This window comes from Scardinius erythrophthalmus, assembly GCF_964197995.2.
Source record: "Scardinius erythrophthalmus genome assembly, chromosome: 24".
Classification (NCBI taxonomy): Eukaryota; Metazoa; Chordata; class Actinopteri; order Cypriniformes; family Leuciscidae; genus Scardinius; species Scardinius erythrophthalmus.
In genome coordinates, this window is record NC_138244.1 from 14,481,236 (window position 1) to 14,501,022 (window position 19,787).

Sequence of the window (19,787 nt, forward strand, 5' to 3'; positions counted from 1 at the left end):
AGCGATCATCAGACACGCACATTACTCCCAGCATCATGTTTAATGCAGGTTACTACTGTTTATCTCATCTGTGTCTGTTTAGGAACAAAAAGATGAACAGTGGAAGCAGGCTATGGACTACCTCAGCGCCGTGACTGAACTCAACTATATGACACAGATTGTTATTATGCTGTATGAGGACAATAACAAGGTACGAGATGTGGCCACATCAGCCGTTTGTGCCCAGTTTCTATTCTTGCTTTATTTGCTGACATTTGTATCTGTAGGACCCTTCCTCAGAGGAACGTTTTCACGTGGAGTTGCACTTTAGCCCAGGAGTTAAGGGGTGCAAGGATGAGGATAATGCACCAATGGGTTTCGGCTTCCGGCCCGCCTCGTCAGAGGTCTGTGTGTTTCACTCGGCTTAAGAATTACGTATATTTATTTTGGACTATATTACTCTGCTAAACCTTGGATTTTATATACAACTGTCTTAAGAAATATTGACAATATTAATGTGCTGGACCGCTTCCAACTATCCCATTTCATATGTAATAGAACCACGAGAAGCAGACAAACCAAGGCAGTCTTGAAGACCTTTCCCAAGATGAGCCCGACAGAGCCGTACTGACTGAGCCAATCAATATTCAGAGGAAGTCACCACTTATACGCAACCGCAAGGCTGGATCTATGGAGGTACAGTACGCATTTGAAGTATTTTAGGGCTATAAAAGTTAAATGTTTTAGATAATATTTTAACAATTTGTCTTAACAATATAATTATTTAACTTTGGAAACAATTATTTAATTATTTGTCAATTATTTAAAAAAAAATCATAAAATTGTATATTTTTTCAAACTATAGTTTGAGGTCAGTAAGAGTTAAAAAAAAAAGATATTAATACTTTTATTCATCAAGGATACCTTCAATTGAGCTACAGTGACAGTAAAAACATTTATAATGTCAAAAAAAAGATTTATATTTTAAATAAATGCTGTTATATATATTTTTTACTTTCTACTCAAAGAATCCAGAAAAATGTATGACTGTTTTCACAAAAAAAAGTTAAGTAGCACAACTGTTTTCAACATTGATTATACATTAATAAGAAATGTTTCTTGAGCACCAGATCAGCATATTAGAATGATTTCCCCCCTTGCACGGCCCTGTATATATAGTCTAATTATATGATTCTTGGTATCAAAATTTGAAACTCCCTGGTCTAACTTAAAAATGTAAAAAAAATGAACAAGCTGAATTTACATAGAAAGAAGATGTGCTTTTTTAAAATGTGTGTCCATATGCCTTTGTTTTCCTCCCTTTGCAGGCTCTTTCAGAGAGCAACACTTCTTCTCGTGGACTGGCGTATCGTATCTTGCCGTCGTCTTCTCGTCAGTCCCCTGAGATCAAACCCAGCGGGCTAGGTGAGAATTACGGTTCATTTGTGTTGTTTTCATGTTGAATATTTCTCCTGTCATCAGTTTAATTGGAGAAACCTTTCAACTTCTCAGAAGTGACATGGTGTAGTCGACCGTTAAAGGCGCTTGTTTCTGTTTATCACCAATGACATCGTTCAAGGACCCTGCCATGCCCACTGCGTCAGAAATGTGTCCATGCTGCCAGTAGTGGTCTAAATATGGCTAATGGCAGGACTCTCTCTGCTATTCTTGTCTATACTTATATCTATCTTCAAAGAACTTTTACAAGGCAACAGTGCACACTGTTTCCCAGGTTTGGTTGCACCTTACTAAAGACTTACGGCATGATTTGCAAGTCACTATTTTATATCTAAGTGCATGTTGCATCTGGCATGTCTTACATGTAGGCTTTTAAACAAATGCTGTTTTATCAGTGCTGCCCGAAGGTAGAGATGTCCTTTTGAACCTTTAGAGACACATACCTACTCAAATTACATTTTGTCAGTTTCACCCTCCTGCACTGGCAATATATTTATGTTCCCAGCAGAAGACCAGCAGTTTAACTGGGTTTTGTTTGCAAAGGACGTCTGTGCACCTGGAAATAAGCTTAGAGGATGGTTCAACCAAAAATGAATGTCAAAATGGGTCAATGACAAATAAGAGTGCCAAGAAGAAAATAATCTAGTTTACTCATTTTGATTTCAAATGGTTTTGTAAAACTTAAAAAAAAAACTTTTCAAGAAGTTCAAATTTAAGTACTTAATAATTTACTTAAAAAAAGGCATAAATGTTGTGGTTTGACCATCAAGTAAAAAGTAATACAAAAATTACTATATTTTATAGTAATCATTATTTTCAAAAGTTTTAAATTATTTTAGAGTAAATATTTTATACGTATTATGAATTATTAATTCATATTTAATATTTTAATAGGGGATTGTGCCACACGTTTTTTCTCCCCATACGTGTTTCTCCATACCAATTTAATTTGTTCAAATATGTATAATATTTAAACATTTATAATAACATTTAAAATATTATAAACAAATTATTAATAAATACTTTAAATATATAAAAATATTAGGGCTGTCAAAAGATTAATCCCGATTAATCGCATCCAAAATAAAAGTTTGTGTTTACATAATATATGTGTGTGTACTCTGTATAATTATTTTGTATATATAAATACACACACATGCATGTATATATTTAAGAAATATTTGCATACATATACTGTATATATTTATATATAATTTATATTATATATAAATATTATTTTTTTATATATAAATTACACATTTTTCTTAAATATATACAAGCATGTGTGTGTATTTATATATACAAATTTAATTATACACAGTACACACACATATATTATTTAAACACAAACTTTTATTTCGGATGCGATTAATCGCGATTAATCTTTTGACAGCCCTAAAAAATATATGAAATAAAATTATCTATAAGTGATTAATAGTAATATTTCTAAGATTTTAATACTTTAAAACAATTGTGCTAAACTACATTTGCTTGACAATAACGTATTCCTTTTAATGAGTTTTTGTTTTAATAGTTGTATCACCCTGATATTTTTTATTTTTATGCCCTAAAAATATTAAATAGAATTTTAATGTACTGTTTATTTAATGTATTCTGTTTATTTTAAACTTTTATAACACGAGATGCTTTTCAGTTTTGTAGCTGATTGAGACCAAATACCTTTTTTTTTTTTTTTATCAGCCCTACAAAAAAAAAAAAGACATTCTGTTTACTGCTTAATACACTAAGGCCCGGTTTCACAGACAGGGCTTAGATTAAGCCAGGATTAGGCCTTAGTTCAATTAGGGCATTTAAGTAGCTTTTATAAACTCGCCTTTGAAAAAAACATTACTGGTGTGCATCTTGAGACAAAGCAATGGCATTGACATATTTTAAGATATATCAGTGCGAGTTGCTTTCGGTTGAAACTACTCAAACATGCATTTTAGTCTGAGACTAGGCTTAAACCTTGTCTGTGAAACCGGGGGTAAAGGAGGCTGTACTGTACCAACTACTTCAGGGGGACTAAATTCTGCTACGTGGAACAAACTGTAATTTGCTCTACTGTCACTTCAAAATAAATAAAAAGAGACCTAGCATTGGGGATTTGTTGCTTTTTCCTGTTGTACCGAACTGGACTTCTGTGTACTGTTACACCCCTAGTAACTATAGAACAGATCATTTCATCTTTTTGGGTGAACTATCCCTTTAACTTCTTTAAATGAGAAGCTGCATGTTCACTTGTGAAAACTAACCAATACTAACCACCTTCCTACCCCCTTCCACCCCACGTTCCACCCCACGGTCTCCCTCCCACTCGCAGGCTCCCAGTGTGCGGGCCTCTTCAGTGCCTCCTTCCCCAACCTGAGAGACCTAACACGAGCTCCCCGCAAAAAGCCCTCCTCGCTCAGGAATGTGTCTTCTCAAGCCGGTATGTCCCAAACACACACACATACAGGGTTATAATGTGACCAGAAGACCTGAAGATTCCTATCATCACAAACATCCCAGCTTACAATTCTTCTAAATAATTCCCGTTTACTTAATAGACTCTCACTTTATGCAGCAAAAATTGTTGATTAGCTTTCAACATTCCTTTTAAGACCATTTCTTGTACACTGTGTCCTTCCTAGTGACTGTGTTTCAGCATAATTCATTCAAAATATATTTGAAATTTTATTCTAGCCTTTAAAATCATCCCAAATCAAGTCATTACACACAGCAGGAGCTGTTCCTAAACCATTTGCGTCTTGCTGTTTATCAAGGTCTCGCTTAGAGAAATAGGTTTCCACAGTAACTGAATAATATGGTTATTTATCGTGTCACCTTTGCTAACTCCAAACTGTTTATTTGCATGCTGCATGTGCACGTAAACAAACATTTGTTCAGTAATTTGCTAAATTGCTCAAATTTGTCATCCGTTTAATGCAAAAGGACACATTTTAGTATCCTCTGACACTTATGGGAATGTGTTTTAATGGATTGCGATACATAATATCCATGGTAAAACAAACACCAAACGCGTTTACCACAATCATTAATGATTAATTGAATAATTCTGGATATTATGATTATTTTGTAAACAGTTATTTGAAATTGCACTCTAATATCCTGCATACATCAGAAAGGAATGCATTGTCCCTAATTTCGTCAGTATCAAATACATTATTTGAAATGAACTTTAAATATAATATTTTGATTTATTTATTGACATTAATTATGTATATGACTATATATATATATACAAAAGCCTCTAAGTGCCATCTGAAATTTTCTTCTAGAATGATCATTTTTATCAAGCTTGTATATTTAAGTTCAGTAAATTCACTTAAATGGCAATGGAAATTACCTATTAATTGTCATTTAAGTGAAATTACTGAACTTAAATATACGAGCTTGACAAAAATGACCATTCTAGGAGAAAATTTCAGATGGCTTTTAGAGGCTTTTGCATCTGAACTCTTCATATGTATATATGTATGTTTAAAAAAAAAAAAAAAGATTTATTTATTTATATGAATTTTCACCCCTCACTCCTTGGTAGCAGCATTAACAGTTTTGTCCACAGGGTGTTGCTGTGTCTCTGAGATTTACCTCGTCTAAGACATTTGAAATAACGCTCAAAATACTGCCATGTCATGCTGCATCCAAAAGGACATTGTAGCACAGAGAATGCTGGATAGTTTGTTGTTACCATCTGTTGTTTTTGAGTTTTTCAATCCCTACATTGAAGGGCAACATCTGGCCCCACTGATACTTTTACCTGCTTGTTATAGAAGATTTTATGAGGGACAGAGAGCTTGATGGTGGGAGGATAAAAAAAATCTGGTAGTTTTGATAAAAAAAAAAAAAAAAAAGCTCATGAGGAGCACAGTGACACGAGTAATGCCGAATACCTCTTTTATCTCCTCAGAGCTGCTCTCTATGCCGCCAGTAAAGAGATTTTCTGTGTCGTATGCCAGGCATCCGACTAATGGTATGTTTGGAGTCCATGTTTTTTTTTGTTGACACTCTCCTGCATGTCCTCTGCCGTTGCTTTCAACATAGCGTTCGTAATTTAGCACCGTTTGTGATTTTTGTTTAATTCTTTTCATAAATTAGGGAGGCTTTTCTTCACCCTTTTCCTTTGAATTCACAAGACACACCCAGCTTAAATCATTCCTCCTTCTGATTGGCTAGATGCATGGGTTGTGTACCGAATATATCTCTCGATATATTGTTGTTTGTGTGACCACATTTCATGTTGATCCACTTCATTTAGAAATGGTTAACCCTTTCACCACCATTACTCCTTTAATGATCACATAACTTATGCATTACTTTAAGTGCAAAAATCTTAAAATTAAAGAAGACCTATTATGCTTTTTTACTTTTTCAACTTTCTTTAGTGTGTAATGTTGCTGTTTGATTATGAAAAAGGTCAAAAGTCACTCTAAAGGGAGTTTATCTCTATATCAGTGCGCACTGTTGCCTCGATTGTTGGTTCAAGTCACAATATTCCTCATTTAAATAAATTACCGCCCAAGGCATACGCAAAAAGGGGGGGGCGGGGGCCTGGTTGAGTCGCGTTTAGTAGTTTGTTGAAACTCGCGGTAATGGTAAGATGCGTGACAACGAGCTCTAAGCAGTTGACCAATCACAACACACTGATCCAGCCGACCAATCAGAGCACATTGCGCTTTTTGGAAGGAGGGGCTTCATAGAGACCGAAACAGAGCGTTTCTGACAGACTGGGAATAGAGGTGCTGCAACAATGTAGAATATGTGAAAAATAAGGTGTTTTTGAACATTCAAGAATGACACCTATTCTAGTACACCCCAAAAACATAAACAAGACTTTGAAAAGGGCGTAATATGGCCTCTTTAAAATATCAAAACATTCTTAAAAAAAAATTTTATTTGAGATATTGAATATATTAATACATTTTCAGAGAATATACATTGTTGTTTTTTCTTATTTTAATTTATGCTTAAAAACAATATACAGTATTCTCTGAAAACTCATTTTAAGGATATTTATATATTTTAACTATAAAACAAGACAAAAAGTTTTTTGTTTTTTGCAGTGTTCAAATATATTTATTGTAATTTGGATACAGTGATCAAATAACTTTGCATGATGATCATAGTTGCTAATGGGGGTGAGGGTTAACATCTTTCTTTTATTTTTTTATCTTGATTGCAATGACATTTATGAAGATTATGATTTTTTAACAAACCAGAATGTTGTATGTGGGTCATTATATTTGCATGTTCTTTCTTATTGATTGTTTCTTATCCTGTTAATCTTGTCAAGAAGAAGCTGCCATTTATGTGTCAAAGCTTCAGTTAGTGTTTACAAGCATTTGATGTTTGCTTAGTTTTGCCTTTTGAGATACAATGTTTAAGATGATCATTATACTCATTCCAAGTTTGCTCATCAAAAAAGTCTGTTGCTGATGGACTGAGCCCTTATAAAATGAAGCAAATGTTTAGCACTAGACTTTTTTTAGCCTTTTTTTCTGTCATTTTTGAATGTTTGTGTCTCTGTAGGGAATTTAGTTCAGTTGGGTTTTGGTGAGGTTAAATTTGAAGTATTTTTCTCAACACAGTACAGCCCAGCGAAGAGTTGAAGTCATCAAACACTGCTCATTTCATGTGACAGTTTAACACTGCTTGAGGGAAACACATTTTATCCACAAATCTAAAAGCCCAGTGAGGCCAGCCGTGTGTTCCCTATCAACACGTGTCAGTAATTTTTCCGGTCTTTTAACATATTTGACAAGACTGAGGAAGATTGTCTATTGACATGCTGTCAGCACAAATAAAAAATCCAGTTTTTCCACTGATATAGTGTTAGCAGTGCATTAGGACTAGGTTTTGAATTGTGATTTATAGTGGAGTTGCAGGCTGTAATGGATGATGCAGTTGAACTTGTTGGCCTACTGTCCGATTTAATGTGAGAAAAGTGTAGGACTGGCCCATTTAAGAAGGGGATCAAGTCAATAAAATCACTAAATAAACACAATCAGATGCGGCCTGCTAACCTGAGAAATAAAGCACAGTCACCCAGGATTCAGAATTTCTGTGACTTCAATGCGAAATTGTGAGCTTTCGACTACCTAAGCGTGTTGCATTTTTGATGTCAGTCATTTTATTTATTATCAATTGTGTAATTTTATTGAATTACTATTTATTAACGATTTCGTGCGATTAATCGCATCCAAAATAAAAGTTTGTGTTTACATAATTTATGTCTGTGTACGGAGTATAATTATTTTCTATATATAAATACACACACATGCATATATATATTTAAGAAAATGTGTTATTTATATAAAAAATATTTATATATATAATATAAATATATATACACAGTATATACATGCAAATATTTCTTAAATATATACATGCATGTGTGTTATGATTTGGTTGAAGCAGAGGAGGAAGCAGGATCCAAGTGCAGTAGTCATTTATTAAATTAACTCAAAACTTCTCCTACACAAACTCAGGACTGAGACTCGGGAACAGAACAACCACCATGGTGCAACAATATACAAGAACTGACCAAGACTGAACTAAACACAGGGCTTAAATACACAGACAGACAAGCTAAACAAGATAACAAGGGGGCGTGGCTAAACAGAAACACCTGTGAACATTTAGACAATCAACCAATGACAACATGACAACAGACAGGGGAACACAAGGCAAGATCACATGACTAGAACAGGGATCACATGACAGACAAGAACCAGGAACAATAAACAAAACCCAAACCGTGACATAGCCCTCCCCCTATGGGCGGCTCCTGACGCCCATAAAAATAACAAAAAGTTCATGAGGGCGGTGAAGCGGAGGCGGTCTCGGGGGCGGGATGGAGGGCCAGGCCCGTGGAGCAGCAGAGGGCCTGGAGACTGTAGCAGGACTGGAGGCCAGGACGGATCAGGCAGTGCAGGCGACCCTTCAGGCGGCCAGGGCGGAGACGACCCTTCGGGAGACCCTGGCGGTGAGCACCCTTCGGGTGACCATGGCGGTGAAGGCTTATTGCCCCCCCCCAAAATTTTCTTGGGGAAGTTAACGGACTTAGGCGCCGGGTAGGAGGAGTCCGGTGGCGAAGGCGTGTCAGGGCTGGATGAGACAGGCGGTGAAGGCAGGTCAGGACTGGGCAGGACCAGCGGCGAAGAGGGCTCTGAGCTGGGCAGGACCAGCGGCGAAGAGGGCTCTGAGCTGGGCAGGACCAGCGGCGAAGAGGGCTCTGAACTGGCGTGAAGTGCAGGCTCGGCTGGACTGGCGTGAAGCTCTGGATCGGCAGGAGTGACGTGAACCGTCTCTGGATCAGCAGAAGCGACGTGAACCGTCTCTGGATCAGCAGAAGCGACGTGAACCGTCTCTGGATCAGCAGAAGCGACGTGAACCGTCTCTGGATCAGCAGAAGCGACGTGAACCGTCTCTGGATCAGCAGAAGCGACGTGAACCGTCTCTGGATCAGCAGAAGCGACGTGAACCGTCTCTGGATCAGCAGAAGCGACGTGAACCGTCTCTAGATCAGCAGAAGCGACGTGAACCGTCTCTGGATCAGCAGAAGCGACGTGAACCGTCTCTGGATCAGCAGAAGCGACGTGAACCGTCTCTGGATCAGCAGAAGCGACGTGAACCGTCTCTGGATCAGCAGAAGCGACGTGAACCGTCTCTGGATCAGCAGAAGCGACGTGAACCGTCTCTAGATCAGCAGAAGCGACGTGAACCGTCTCTAGATCAGCAGAAGCGACGTGAACCGTCTCTAGATCAGCAGAAGCGACGTGAACCGTCTCTGGATCAGCAGAAGCGACGTGAACCGTCTCTGGATCAGCAGTAGCGACGTGAACCGTCTCTGGATCAGCAGAAGCGACGTGAACCGTCTCTGGATCAGCAGAAGCGACGTGAACCGTCTCTGGATCAGCAGAAGCGACGTGAACCGTCTCTGGATCGGCAGACGTGACGTGAAGCTCAGGCTCGGCGGGACGAGACCCTGGAACGATGGCCTTCGTGGCAGCACGTGCTGACATCAGCGGGGAATCGGCCACGCTGGAAACTAGTCCTTGACGGCCATAGACCAATCCAGTGGCTGGCTTGATGGTTGGCAAGACGTGATGATTCCCAGGCCGGGCGGGCGAGACGTGAACTGACTCTGGCTTGGCAGACAGGACGTGGAGCTGTGAAAACTCTGGACTGGGCGCGACCAGTGGTGAGGGCTCTGGGGGTACTGTGAGCTCGCAGGGTGTTTCATCAACCAAGCTCACAGTAAATGCCAAACCGCTCAAGGAGAGGGCCAGGTTGACATACCCTTCTAGGGTCCAGCCGGTATAGTCCTCCGGCATCAATTGAGCAATTTCATCATCCAGCCCACTCCAAAACAGGTCCATGAGCTGGATGTCATCTAACGCTCCCAGATGACAGCAAGATAAAAAATCCCTTGCATACCTCTCAATAGGCTGGCCATCTTGGAACAACGAAGAAAGGAATTTCCTCAGGGCCTGGTTGCTAACCACTGCTGGATCCATTTTGTGGTCAGTTCTTCTCTTATGATTTGGTTGAAGCAGAGGAGGAAGCAGGATCCAAGTGCAGTAGTCATTTATTAAATTAACTCAAAACTTCTCCTACACAAACTCAGGACTGAGACTCGGGAACAGAACAACCACCATGGTGCAACAATATACAAGAACTGACCAAGACTGAACTAAACACAGGGCTTAAATACACAGACAGACAAGCTAAACAAGATAACAAGGGGGCGTGGCTAAACAGAAACACCTGTGAACATTTAGACAATCAACCAATGACAACATGACAACAGACAGGGGAACACAAGGCAAGATCACATGACTAGAACAGGGATCACATGACAGACAAGAACCAGGAACAATAAACAAAACCCAAACCGTGACAATGTGTGTGTATTTATATATAGAAAATAATTATACACCGTACACACACATGTATTATGTAAAAACAAACTTTTATTTTGGATGCGATTAATCGCGATTAATCGTTTGACAGCCCTACTATTTATATAATTAGGTAACACTTTATTTTACTGTGCCATTGTTACATAATATGTTACATGTATTTACTATAGTAATAACTACAAATTAAGCATAATTACATGCAACTGACCCTAATCCAAACTAAATCCTAACCCTATAGTACACGTAGTTACTTAATATTACTCAATACTTCAATGTATAATTATAGTGTTACAAAGACTATACCTATAATTATATTTGACATCAATAGAATTTGCACTTTTATTTTATTTAATTTATTATTACATTTTTTTTATTATTATTAATTTTTTAATTTATAGTATTTATGTGATAAATTATAATTTAGGTACCATTTGGCATTGTTGATGTCACTTAATTTAATTCATTAATTTAGTAATTTAGTAAATTACTATTTATATAATAATTAGTATTTTTTTGTAATTTGACATCAATAGCATTTTGCACTATTGATGTAATTTATATATTATTATTTATGTAATTATTAATAATTGTAATTTGTGATCATTAGCATTTTGCGCTGTTAATGCCAGTTTTTATTACAAATGATTGTAATTTCATTATTATTTATGTAAATAATAGTGATTATCTTTAATTGGAAATATTACGGAATTTATTTGGACTGTTTTTCAGTCTAAAACAGATGAAGTATATCCGTTAGTTAGATAATACAGAGGTGATAGTTTGTTTTATATGCATGTTGTGTAAAATTAGCTTTCATAGAACAGAAGTGCATGGAAAATTGCTTCAGGTCAAGATTATCGCTGCTTGTTGCAGCTGATTTTGGAAGTACAACAAACTTCAGGAGTTTTTGCATGCTATGTGAAACATTCAAATGTTTCATTCAAATAGAAAAGGCATAAGTTGAACATTTGTTGATAATGCGGAGAGCTTCGCCCAATCTTCAGGCTGTGTTCGGAGGCTTTGCTTCTTACATGGTCTTTAATTGCACTCGGACTGCCTCTGAAAATAGGTCTTGACAAAACAAAAAACATTTATTTCTGGTCATCAATTATACGTTGCTGAGTCACTCCTGTAAAAACATCTCAGCGGGGGTTAAGGCAGTGGATTCTCATTCCAGTGCCTCTCCTTCCTCTCTCTTCCTCCTCCTCCTCCTCCAACTGTCATCCTTTTGTTCCCTCTCAACCTGCTGTGTTTAGTTCCCTCCTCAATCCCCGAAGCTTTCGCTTCCCTACGGCCCACACCATCCCTCCTCCATCTCTGCCACATCTTTGCTTACCTCATCCCTCTCCCTCCTACTCTCCCTCCTCTTCCTCCTGTTACCATCAATTATTCTGCTTATGAATCTGACTCCCCATCTTCAATAATTAATTATAAAATTAACATTTTTAAAGATGTTATTAAATTGAAACGTTGAATTTATTTATAATTATTGTTGAAATTAATGTTACTTTTCTACTATCTATCTATCTATCTATCTATCTGTCTGTCTGTCTGTCTGTCTGTCTGTCTGTCTGTCTGTCTGTCTGTCTGTCTGAAAATAATGGTAGGCTACTTTTAAAAACTATCTCTACCTTCAAATTCCCATCTTCCAAGAATTCCTGTTTTTAAAGTGTTTTTTTTCTTTCTTTATTCCTTCAAGTATTACAAATGAATAATACTGACATTATTCTTTACCTTCTCTCTTCTCCTCTACCTTCTCAAAATTCCTGTCTTTGCCATTTTATTAAAATCACTTTATTTACTTATAACATTAATACAAATAAACGGTACTCTTTACCTTCCTACGGTGCCCCTAAAGGGACATGGAGATGGAAAAAATTTGAGGAAACTATTTTTTTGTTTGTTTATTTATTCATTTATTCCTTCATTAATGAGAAATCAATAATACTTTCAAAAATGAACACTATTCTTTACCTTCTCTCTTCTCCTCTACCTTCCCAGAATTCCCATTTTTGCTTTTATAAATACAAGTGACAAATTAAAAGTACAATTCAAAACTAACACGATTCTTTACCTTCCCACCTCTCCTCTACCTTCCCAGAGTTCCTCTCTCCAGACATTTGTTGTTAACCTTCACCGCTTGCATCCTTTCAGTCTTTCATCTTTCTCTCCCTCAGCGCTCTTAGATGAGCATCAGGTGGTAAAGCTGTTAGCTGGGCTCTCTGCTGACCACCTACACCACTGCTCCTCCCACCTGCTCTGTGCTGGCCACAAACCCCCAGAATGCCTCTCTGGTCAGCCCTTTAGTCATTTGCTCAGTCATTCCCCCGCTTCTGGTCTTATTAGTCCATTTTTTATGTAAACGTGCAGCAAAGTGTGAGGCTTCAGCTTATGCTATAGCATAAGCTGTATCTGCTCTGCTCTTTTATCTGACTTCTTGCTTTTCTTCACTCGGTGGCCTTTCTTTCTGCTGTATAACACCTCATAACCTCTGTTCCTCTTTTCTTACCGCATGCATGTACATATGGCTCGGTGAATGTGAAGACCGCTTGCTTATGTTGACGTCTGCATAGAGTAAGTATAATGCTCTTATGAAGCCATCTTGCACCTTTTTACACATTTTTTTGAGTACTTAACTTAATTGAAAAAGCAATTTTACCATTTCCCAAAACAGAAAAAAGAATTAGGCACAAGAGGCCTGAAATTGGTAAAAGTAATGTAAATGCTTTCAGTGCTGTTTTGTATGGAAGCGTATTGCATTCACTTGAGGAAAAAAAATCTACTCTGTTTTTCTGAATTAACGAGTTAATTATCTCAGAATTACGAGATAATTTTTCATGAATAAAAATGTTTTGCTCTGTTTTTCTGAATTAATGACTTATCTCAGAATTATGAGATCATTTTTCATAAAAAAATATTTTGTTCTGTTTTTCTGAATTAACGACTTAATTATCTCAGAATTATGAGATAATTTTTCATTTAAAAAAATTTGCTCTGTTTTTCTGAATTAATGACTTAATTATCTCAGAATTCTGAGATAATTAAGTCGTTAATTCAGAAAAACAGAACAAAATATTTTTTTTATGAAAAATGATCTCATAATTCTGAGATAATTAAGTCATTAATTCAGAAAAACAGCAAATATTTTTATTTCAAGAAAAAATTATCTCAGAATTCTGAGATAAGTCATTAATTCAGAAAAACAGAGCAAAAAAAATGTATTCATGAAAAATTATCTCGTAATTCTGAGATAATTAACTCATTAATTCAGAAAAACAGAGTCGATTTTTTTTCCTCAAGTGAATGCAATACGCTTCCGTAGTTTTGCATTTATGAAGTGGTAAAACATGAATTATGATTCAACACTGATGTTCAATATGAAATTTTGCTTATTTTATTAATCCTGCTCATAAAATAGTTTATTAACACATTTATTATTTATACAGTTATAAGGTTTTAATGCTCTCTCTCTCTCTCCCTCTCTCTCTCTCTCTCTCTCTCTTTTAAAGAAATTAATACTTTTATTCAGCAAGGACAAATTGAGGTCAGGAAGTGAAATAAAATCCTTTTTTATTGTTACAAAAGATCTGTAGGATACTAAAGACTGGAATAATGGCTGCTGAAAATTCAGCTTTGCATAACAGGAATAAATGACATTTTAAACTGTATTCAAATAGAAAGCATGTAATATATATAATATGCAACATGTGTAAGGAACAGGAATGTGCATCACTTATTTGCTTATGTTTTGTATTTTAATTGAAGATTCATAGTGTTCTGGTTCATCTGTAGTAAAAATAGCATAGTCGTCAAACTGTTTTATTGCTTGTAGATGTTGCCATATGCGGTGTACAAACAGCATGACTAGATTTGCTATGCAAAACAAATCAGCCTGACACAATTGATTCCTTCCTTGGAAACACAAAATGATTCGCTCATAAATCGAGACTGATTCGTTCAGGAATTCAACGCACTGACTGAATGATCCGCTTGCTGAAGTTCTCAAGTTAACAGTTCACTGGAGGACACTGTTCAGTCTGATAACCAACCATTGTAAAGGACAGACAAGAATTACAGTGCACCCAGCTTAAGAGATAACAATATGCAAATCTCCTTTATCACATGAAGTGCTGAATTAAACTGCCTCTAGGTTGAGTTTGTTCTTTTTTGTCATAATTAAACTGGGAAAAAGTGCCACTTAAATATTAAGCGTTTTCTTTATCATCATCTAGTTACATTACTGCTAACCTAAACACATTAGCATACAAAGAAGTAATTAAACTCGCTTCAATCTACTGTATTAGTGTCATTTAAACCATTTTTTTAGTTAGTTAAACATGTAAAGCTCCTAATTGGTTTATTAGTCTGCAGCAGTCCGTTCTAATTCTTTCCGCATACGAGATGCCAAACACTTTCTTAGTAGACCAAAGTTCTAGAACTTGTTTTAATTTCCCTGAAATTAATTGTGAAGATTCTAATGTGTCCAAAGCCAACAACATGGTAGAATGCAATTTCAGTTGCATCATGGTGCTGTTGTTCCATCTTTGAGATTTTGGGCTGCAGTTGTCCCCTAAAAACAGTTCTGGATACCCAATGACTCAATGGTGTTGGGTTGAGTTTGTGTGGCCATAAAGTGCTTGTAGGTCACATGAGGTTGGCTTGATTGTCTCGTGTACAAGAGCTCAAAGAGTGTTTGTGGGATATCTGTAATGATGGCTGCCACTGAATTTGGAATCTGCTGCAGGGTTTGAAGGTTGCTCCCTGGTGCCCTCCATCTATCCACTGGAGACACTGCACAACTCACTGTCCCTCAAGCAGGTGGACGAGTTCCTCACGGCGCTGTGCAAGAACGGGAGTCAGGCACAATTCAAGAGGCTCAAATGTAAGTGGACGGATACATTCATGTTTATTATTACACTTGGTAATCATCAAATCTAATTTAAACGAGGATGCTGATCACTTTTACATAAACTATAATTCATTTACACTGAATGGACACCAAACACATTGAAACATCTTAAATGGGCCTTTACATTTAGCTATATGCACTTGCAGTCAAATGTTTGGAATAATTAAGATTTTTTTGTATATTTTTGAAAGAAGTCTCTTATGTCAACAAATGAGACCTTATTGTAAAGTGGACCAACATTTCTTAGTAGTATCAATGGTGAAAATAGTTGTGCTGCTTAATATTTTTGTGGAAACTATGATAGAATACCATTCAAGAGTTTGGCCCTTGGAAGCGCCCTAACCTTCCCCCTGTTATGGCACCCCTGACAAAGATGCATTGAATTGATCAAAAGGGATATTATACTGTATGTTACATAATAATAAGAAATGTTTCTTGACCGGTAGTGTACAAATCACATATCCTTTTCTTTTCTCTTTAGCTCTGTCTGCCATGTTTGAGTCACACTCCCAGCCATCCATAGATGTTGATAGTCAGGAGACCCCAGTGTCCACCCCAGTCCAGCTGAACCAACCGGCTGCAAAACCCATCTGGTGTGAGTATACCTCACTTTACCATGATATATATTTCAACGTACCGCCACTGTATGTTTTTTAGTAGGGGAAGGAACTTTGAGGGGACTTTCAATGTAGACGAAATGTGAAACCCCGTATTTGCTGCAAAAAGTAGATAAGTCATCGAGTTTATTCTATTTTATAACTCCACCATTTAGATGATTACCGTTGGCTTTTAATGCCGCAGAGTTTCCCCGGAGAGTTTAGTGATTTATGTTCAGTCTGGGCTTTAGCAGCAGCTTTCAGTAAAAATCTAGGTTGCGTTAGTCACTGCTATGTCTGCCTCTTTGTAACCCATTTACTATAATATCATTGTTTGTGAAAGCAGGTCCAGGAACATGCTGGAAGACAAATGTATCTCTTAGATTAATAGTGTAATTGTTCTGTTTTTGGTTACATAACATTAGTTCCATGAGGATTTTTATGTAGGGCACTACAGCAGGATATCGGTTATATAAATGCGGTCATGTGAATGATGATTGATGAGACGCATACTTAGAATCTGCCAGCAGGTCCTGGTTTGTCTGAATGTTTTTTTTTAAAGATTAATTTTGAGTGTGCTTTAAAGGGGTCATATGATGCTTTTTAATGTTTTCTTTTTGCTTTGGTGTGTAATGTATCTGTTTGTGCATGTATAAGATTGCAAATTTACAATGCTCACAAACACTTCGATCCAAGTCCAGCTATTACTACCTCAAACGTCCAAGTCACAATGTGAAATATTTGCATGATGCCGCAAATAGAGAAGACAAGGCTTCAGTGAATTGTAGTTTTGTCATGTTGCGGATACGCTGTGTTTGAATTAAGGTGAGGATCGTTACATTTCCGACACATGCTTGAGGTGTTTGGCCAATCACAATGCACTGGGCCAATCAGAGCACTCTGAGCTATTCAGAAGGAGGGGCTTTGTAGAAATCAGGGTGTTTCGGACAGACTGGGAATAGAGGAGCTGCAATAAAATACAGTATATGGCAAATAATGTTTTTTGGGGTTTTTTAACATTAAAGCATGTTAACATTCTATAATGAAAATCTATAATGAGAACCAAGTGGAATCGCAAAAAGGATAAACTCTGCTTTTTATTTATTTTTTACTGTATTTTTTATCAACTAAACGCAGCCTTTATGAGCATAAGTATGGAAGCTTGTTTCCGCCACTGAATAATAAATAAATAATAATAATTGCGACTTTGTATCTCACAATTCTGACTTTTTTTCTCACAACTGCGATATATCAAGTCAGAATTGTGACTTTTTTTCTCAGAATTGCGATATATCAAGTCAGAATTGTGACTTTTTTTCTCAGAATTGCGAGATATGAAGTCAGAATTGTGCGAAATAGTCGCAATTCTGAGATATAAAGTCGCAATTCTGAGAAATAAAGACGCAATTGCGAGATATAAAGTCGCAATTCTGAGAAATAAAGACGCAATTGCGAGATATAAAGTCAGAATTGCATGATATAAAGTCGCAACTGCATGATATAAAGTCGCAATTGTGTTATAAAGTCAGAATTGTGAGATATAAACTATTCTGTGGTAAAAAAAAAAAAGTCCCCTTAGAATTTGACTTTATATCTCACAATTGTGAGTTTATATCTCACAATTCTGAGAAAAGATGTCAGAATTGCGAGATATAAATTCGCAATTGCTTGTTATAAAGTCAGAATTGCGAGATATAAAGTCGCAATTGCAAGAAAAAAAGTCAGAATTCTGACTTTATAACACGCAATTCTGACTTTATATCTCGCAATTCTGACTTTATAACACGCAATTCTGACTTTATATCTCGCAATTCTGACTTTATAACACGCAATTCTGACTTTATATCTCGCAATTCTGACTTTATAACACGCAATTCTGACTTTATAACACGCAATTCTGACTTTATATCTCGCAATTCTGACTTTATAACACGCAATTCTGACTTTATATCTCGCAATTCTGACTTTATAACACGCAATTGCGACTTTATTTCACGCAATTCTGACTTTATATCTCGCAATTCTGAGATGTAAACTCGCAATTGTGAGATAAAAAGTCGCAATTATCTTTTAAAATGTTTTATTCTGTGGCGGAAACGAGCTTTCATAGAGCACAACCCCAAACTTTCCAATAGAAGTGTATAAATATATGTTTTAATGTTTTGTTTGAATTTTGCTAATTCATTCACTAAAATATGTTTTTTGATTAAAATTAGATGTAATTTTATTCAAAAGAAAAATGTACAACAAATAAAAAATTCTGTAAAAATCAACTGTTTATAGCGGCAGGCTTGGGTGTTTTCCCCTGTCCCCTAAAATAATAGATTTTCAAACTGTCTTTGGACCAGTTTGGTTTAGATTTCTTGCTTCCAGTACTGTAAAGCCGGTTAGCACACAGGTCTAGGCACCGAACACAGGATGCATCATTCTGTACTTTTGTGCTTAAGTTCAAGGTGGCAAAATCAGTGAATCTAATCACCATACAGGAACAGGAAGTTTGACAAATATAAAGGTATCCACCGGTGTCGTAGCTGGACGCCGGCGGTGTGTGTACACTCATAGAAACAGAAAAACAGTCGTCCATCAGTCCCCGTTAAAAATCTCCATAACTCAAATATTGTAGTACAGCTGCTTAGTTTCGTAAATGTTAAACTTGTTTAAAAGTCAGTGGTCCGATATGTTCAGTTAATTGTGGGAGATTTCGTACATATAGCAACTGCATCTCCATTGCCGTGTTTAGCTAGAAACTATTGTGGACTGCTTAATATAAACACTTATAGGTAAGAGTGACGGTTAAGATGTTTGTTGAAAATCCTCTAACTCTGCATGTTTGTGTGTGCAGACACCGGTGACCCTTCCAGTACGGTATCTAGTGCCGGGCCATCGTCCCCATCTGTAGCAGAGTCTTCGTCCAACTTTGGATTCAACAACGAGTAGATGTCTTGGAAACACTTTTGATCAGTTTTGCAGAGAGATCGACTTTAAGATTGATATGGTCCTAGTTATAACTTGTAAGCTGCTAATATCGTACTATCTGCACTTCTGCCTGAACAATACAGAGCAACTCTGGCCGAGATTCATCAGCTGATAGTTTGATCTGTCAGCAAATACAGCTCTGGATCCAGTAATTAGCTCTTCCGTTGGAGTCAGATAGTAATTATGATCCCAGATTCAGTGGCAGAGAGACAGAGACTTTACAGACAATAGTAATTGTCTGGTGCTTCTTTTTTTGTCACCCCACACCAATGTAATTACATGGCACAGAATAATGCAACTCGAATAAATACCCAAAGGAGCATATAGACCAACAAGACCACACGAAATATGAATATTTAATCCGATCCAATCGAGAAAATCTCCAATCTGTTCTTTGATTTGTGTATTTTACAATTATTTAATGATTTTTTTTTTTTTTTTTAGATGTTTGATCATATTTTCAGATTTAAAAGAAAATTGCTGTATTTTTATTCTATGAAATGCAAATGGTATTGTTTGGGAATGAATAAATGTGTGCCCAATGAGCTGCAATAGACTTCTTCAAGAATGTTCAGCTGTTTGCAATCTGCTGTTGTGTTTACGCTGTAAAGTTTAAAAAGTATATTTAATTTTAGAGAATTGTATTACTTAATAAAATTGCTGTAATGTGTATTTGTGTGTGGTATTATGTTTTATGAATGAAAGGCACGGGTGTTTCAGAGTTTACCGAACCACTGACTTGTACCTTGAAATGTTTTGTTGGTCTCTCAGACCTAATGCGTTTTTAAAATTCAATCTGTGGTGTGTCTCAAAGAGAGTGAAGCAAAACAATAACGATGACTCATGCTTTGCCCTCACTCAGCTGTGCTGCTGTGTTGCTATAGGGACGGATTCTCATCTGCTTATTGACTTCAACTGTGCGACTGCAAAGTAAAGTGTGTG

The 19,787-nt window shown here is 36.8% G+C and overlaps 1 protein-coding gene across 11 annotated transcripts in view; it reads left to right on the forward strand.

Moving 5' to 3' along the window:
* Window positions 1-19,515, forward strand: part of ppip5k1b (diphosphoinositol pentakisphosphate kinase 1b) — a 39,595-nt gene extending 20,080 nt beyond the window's left edge. For 4 of the 11 annotated variants that reach the window (XM_081356595.1, XM_081356599.1, XM_081356598.1 and 1 more), the window contains 9 exons: window positions 83-190; window positions 267-383; window positions 538-675; window positions 1,308-1,404; window positions 3,761-3,868; window positions 5,351-5,413; window positions 15,109-15,246; window positions 15,755-15,868; window positions 18,712-19,515. In XM_081356595.1, coding sequence (XP_081212721.1) covers window positions 83-190; window positions 267-383; window positions 538-675; window positions 1,308-1,404; window positions 3,761-3,868; window positions 5,351-5,413; window positions 15,109-15,246; window positions 15,755-15,868; window positions 18,712-18,806 — 978 coding nt within the window. In that variant the 3' untranslated portion in view covers window positions 18,807-19,515. The remainder of the gene's footprint in view (window positions 1-82; window positions 191-266; window positions 384-537; window positions 676-1,307; window positions 1,405-3,760; window positions 3,869-5,350; window positions 5,414-15,108; window positions 15,247-15,754; window positions 15,869-18,711) is intronic. The other 7 variants (XM_081356602.1, XM_081356601.1, XM_081356604.1 and 4 more) reach the window with 3 other exon arrangements.
* The last annotated feature ends 272 nt before the right edge of the window (window positions 19,516-19,787 follow it).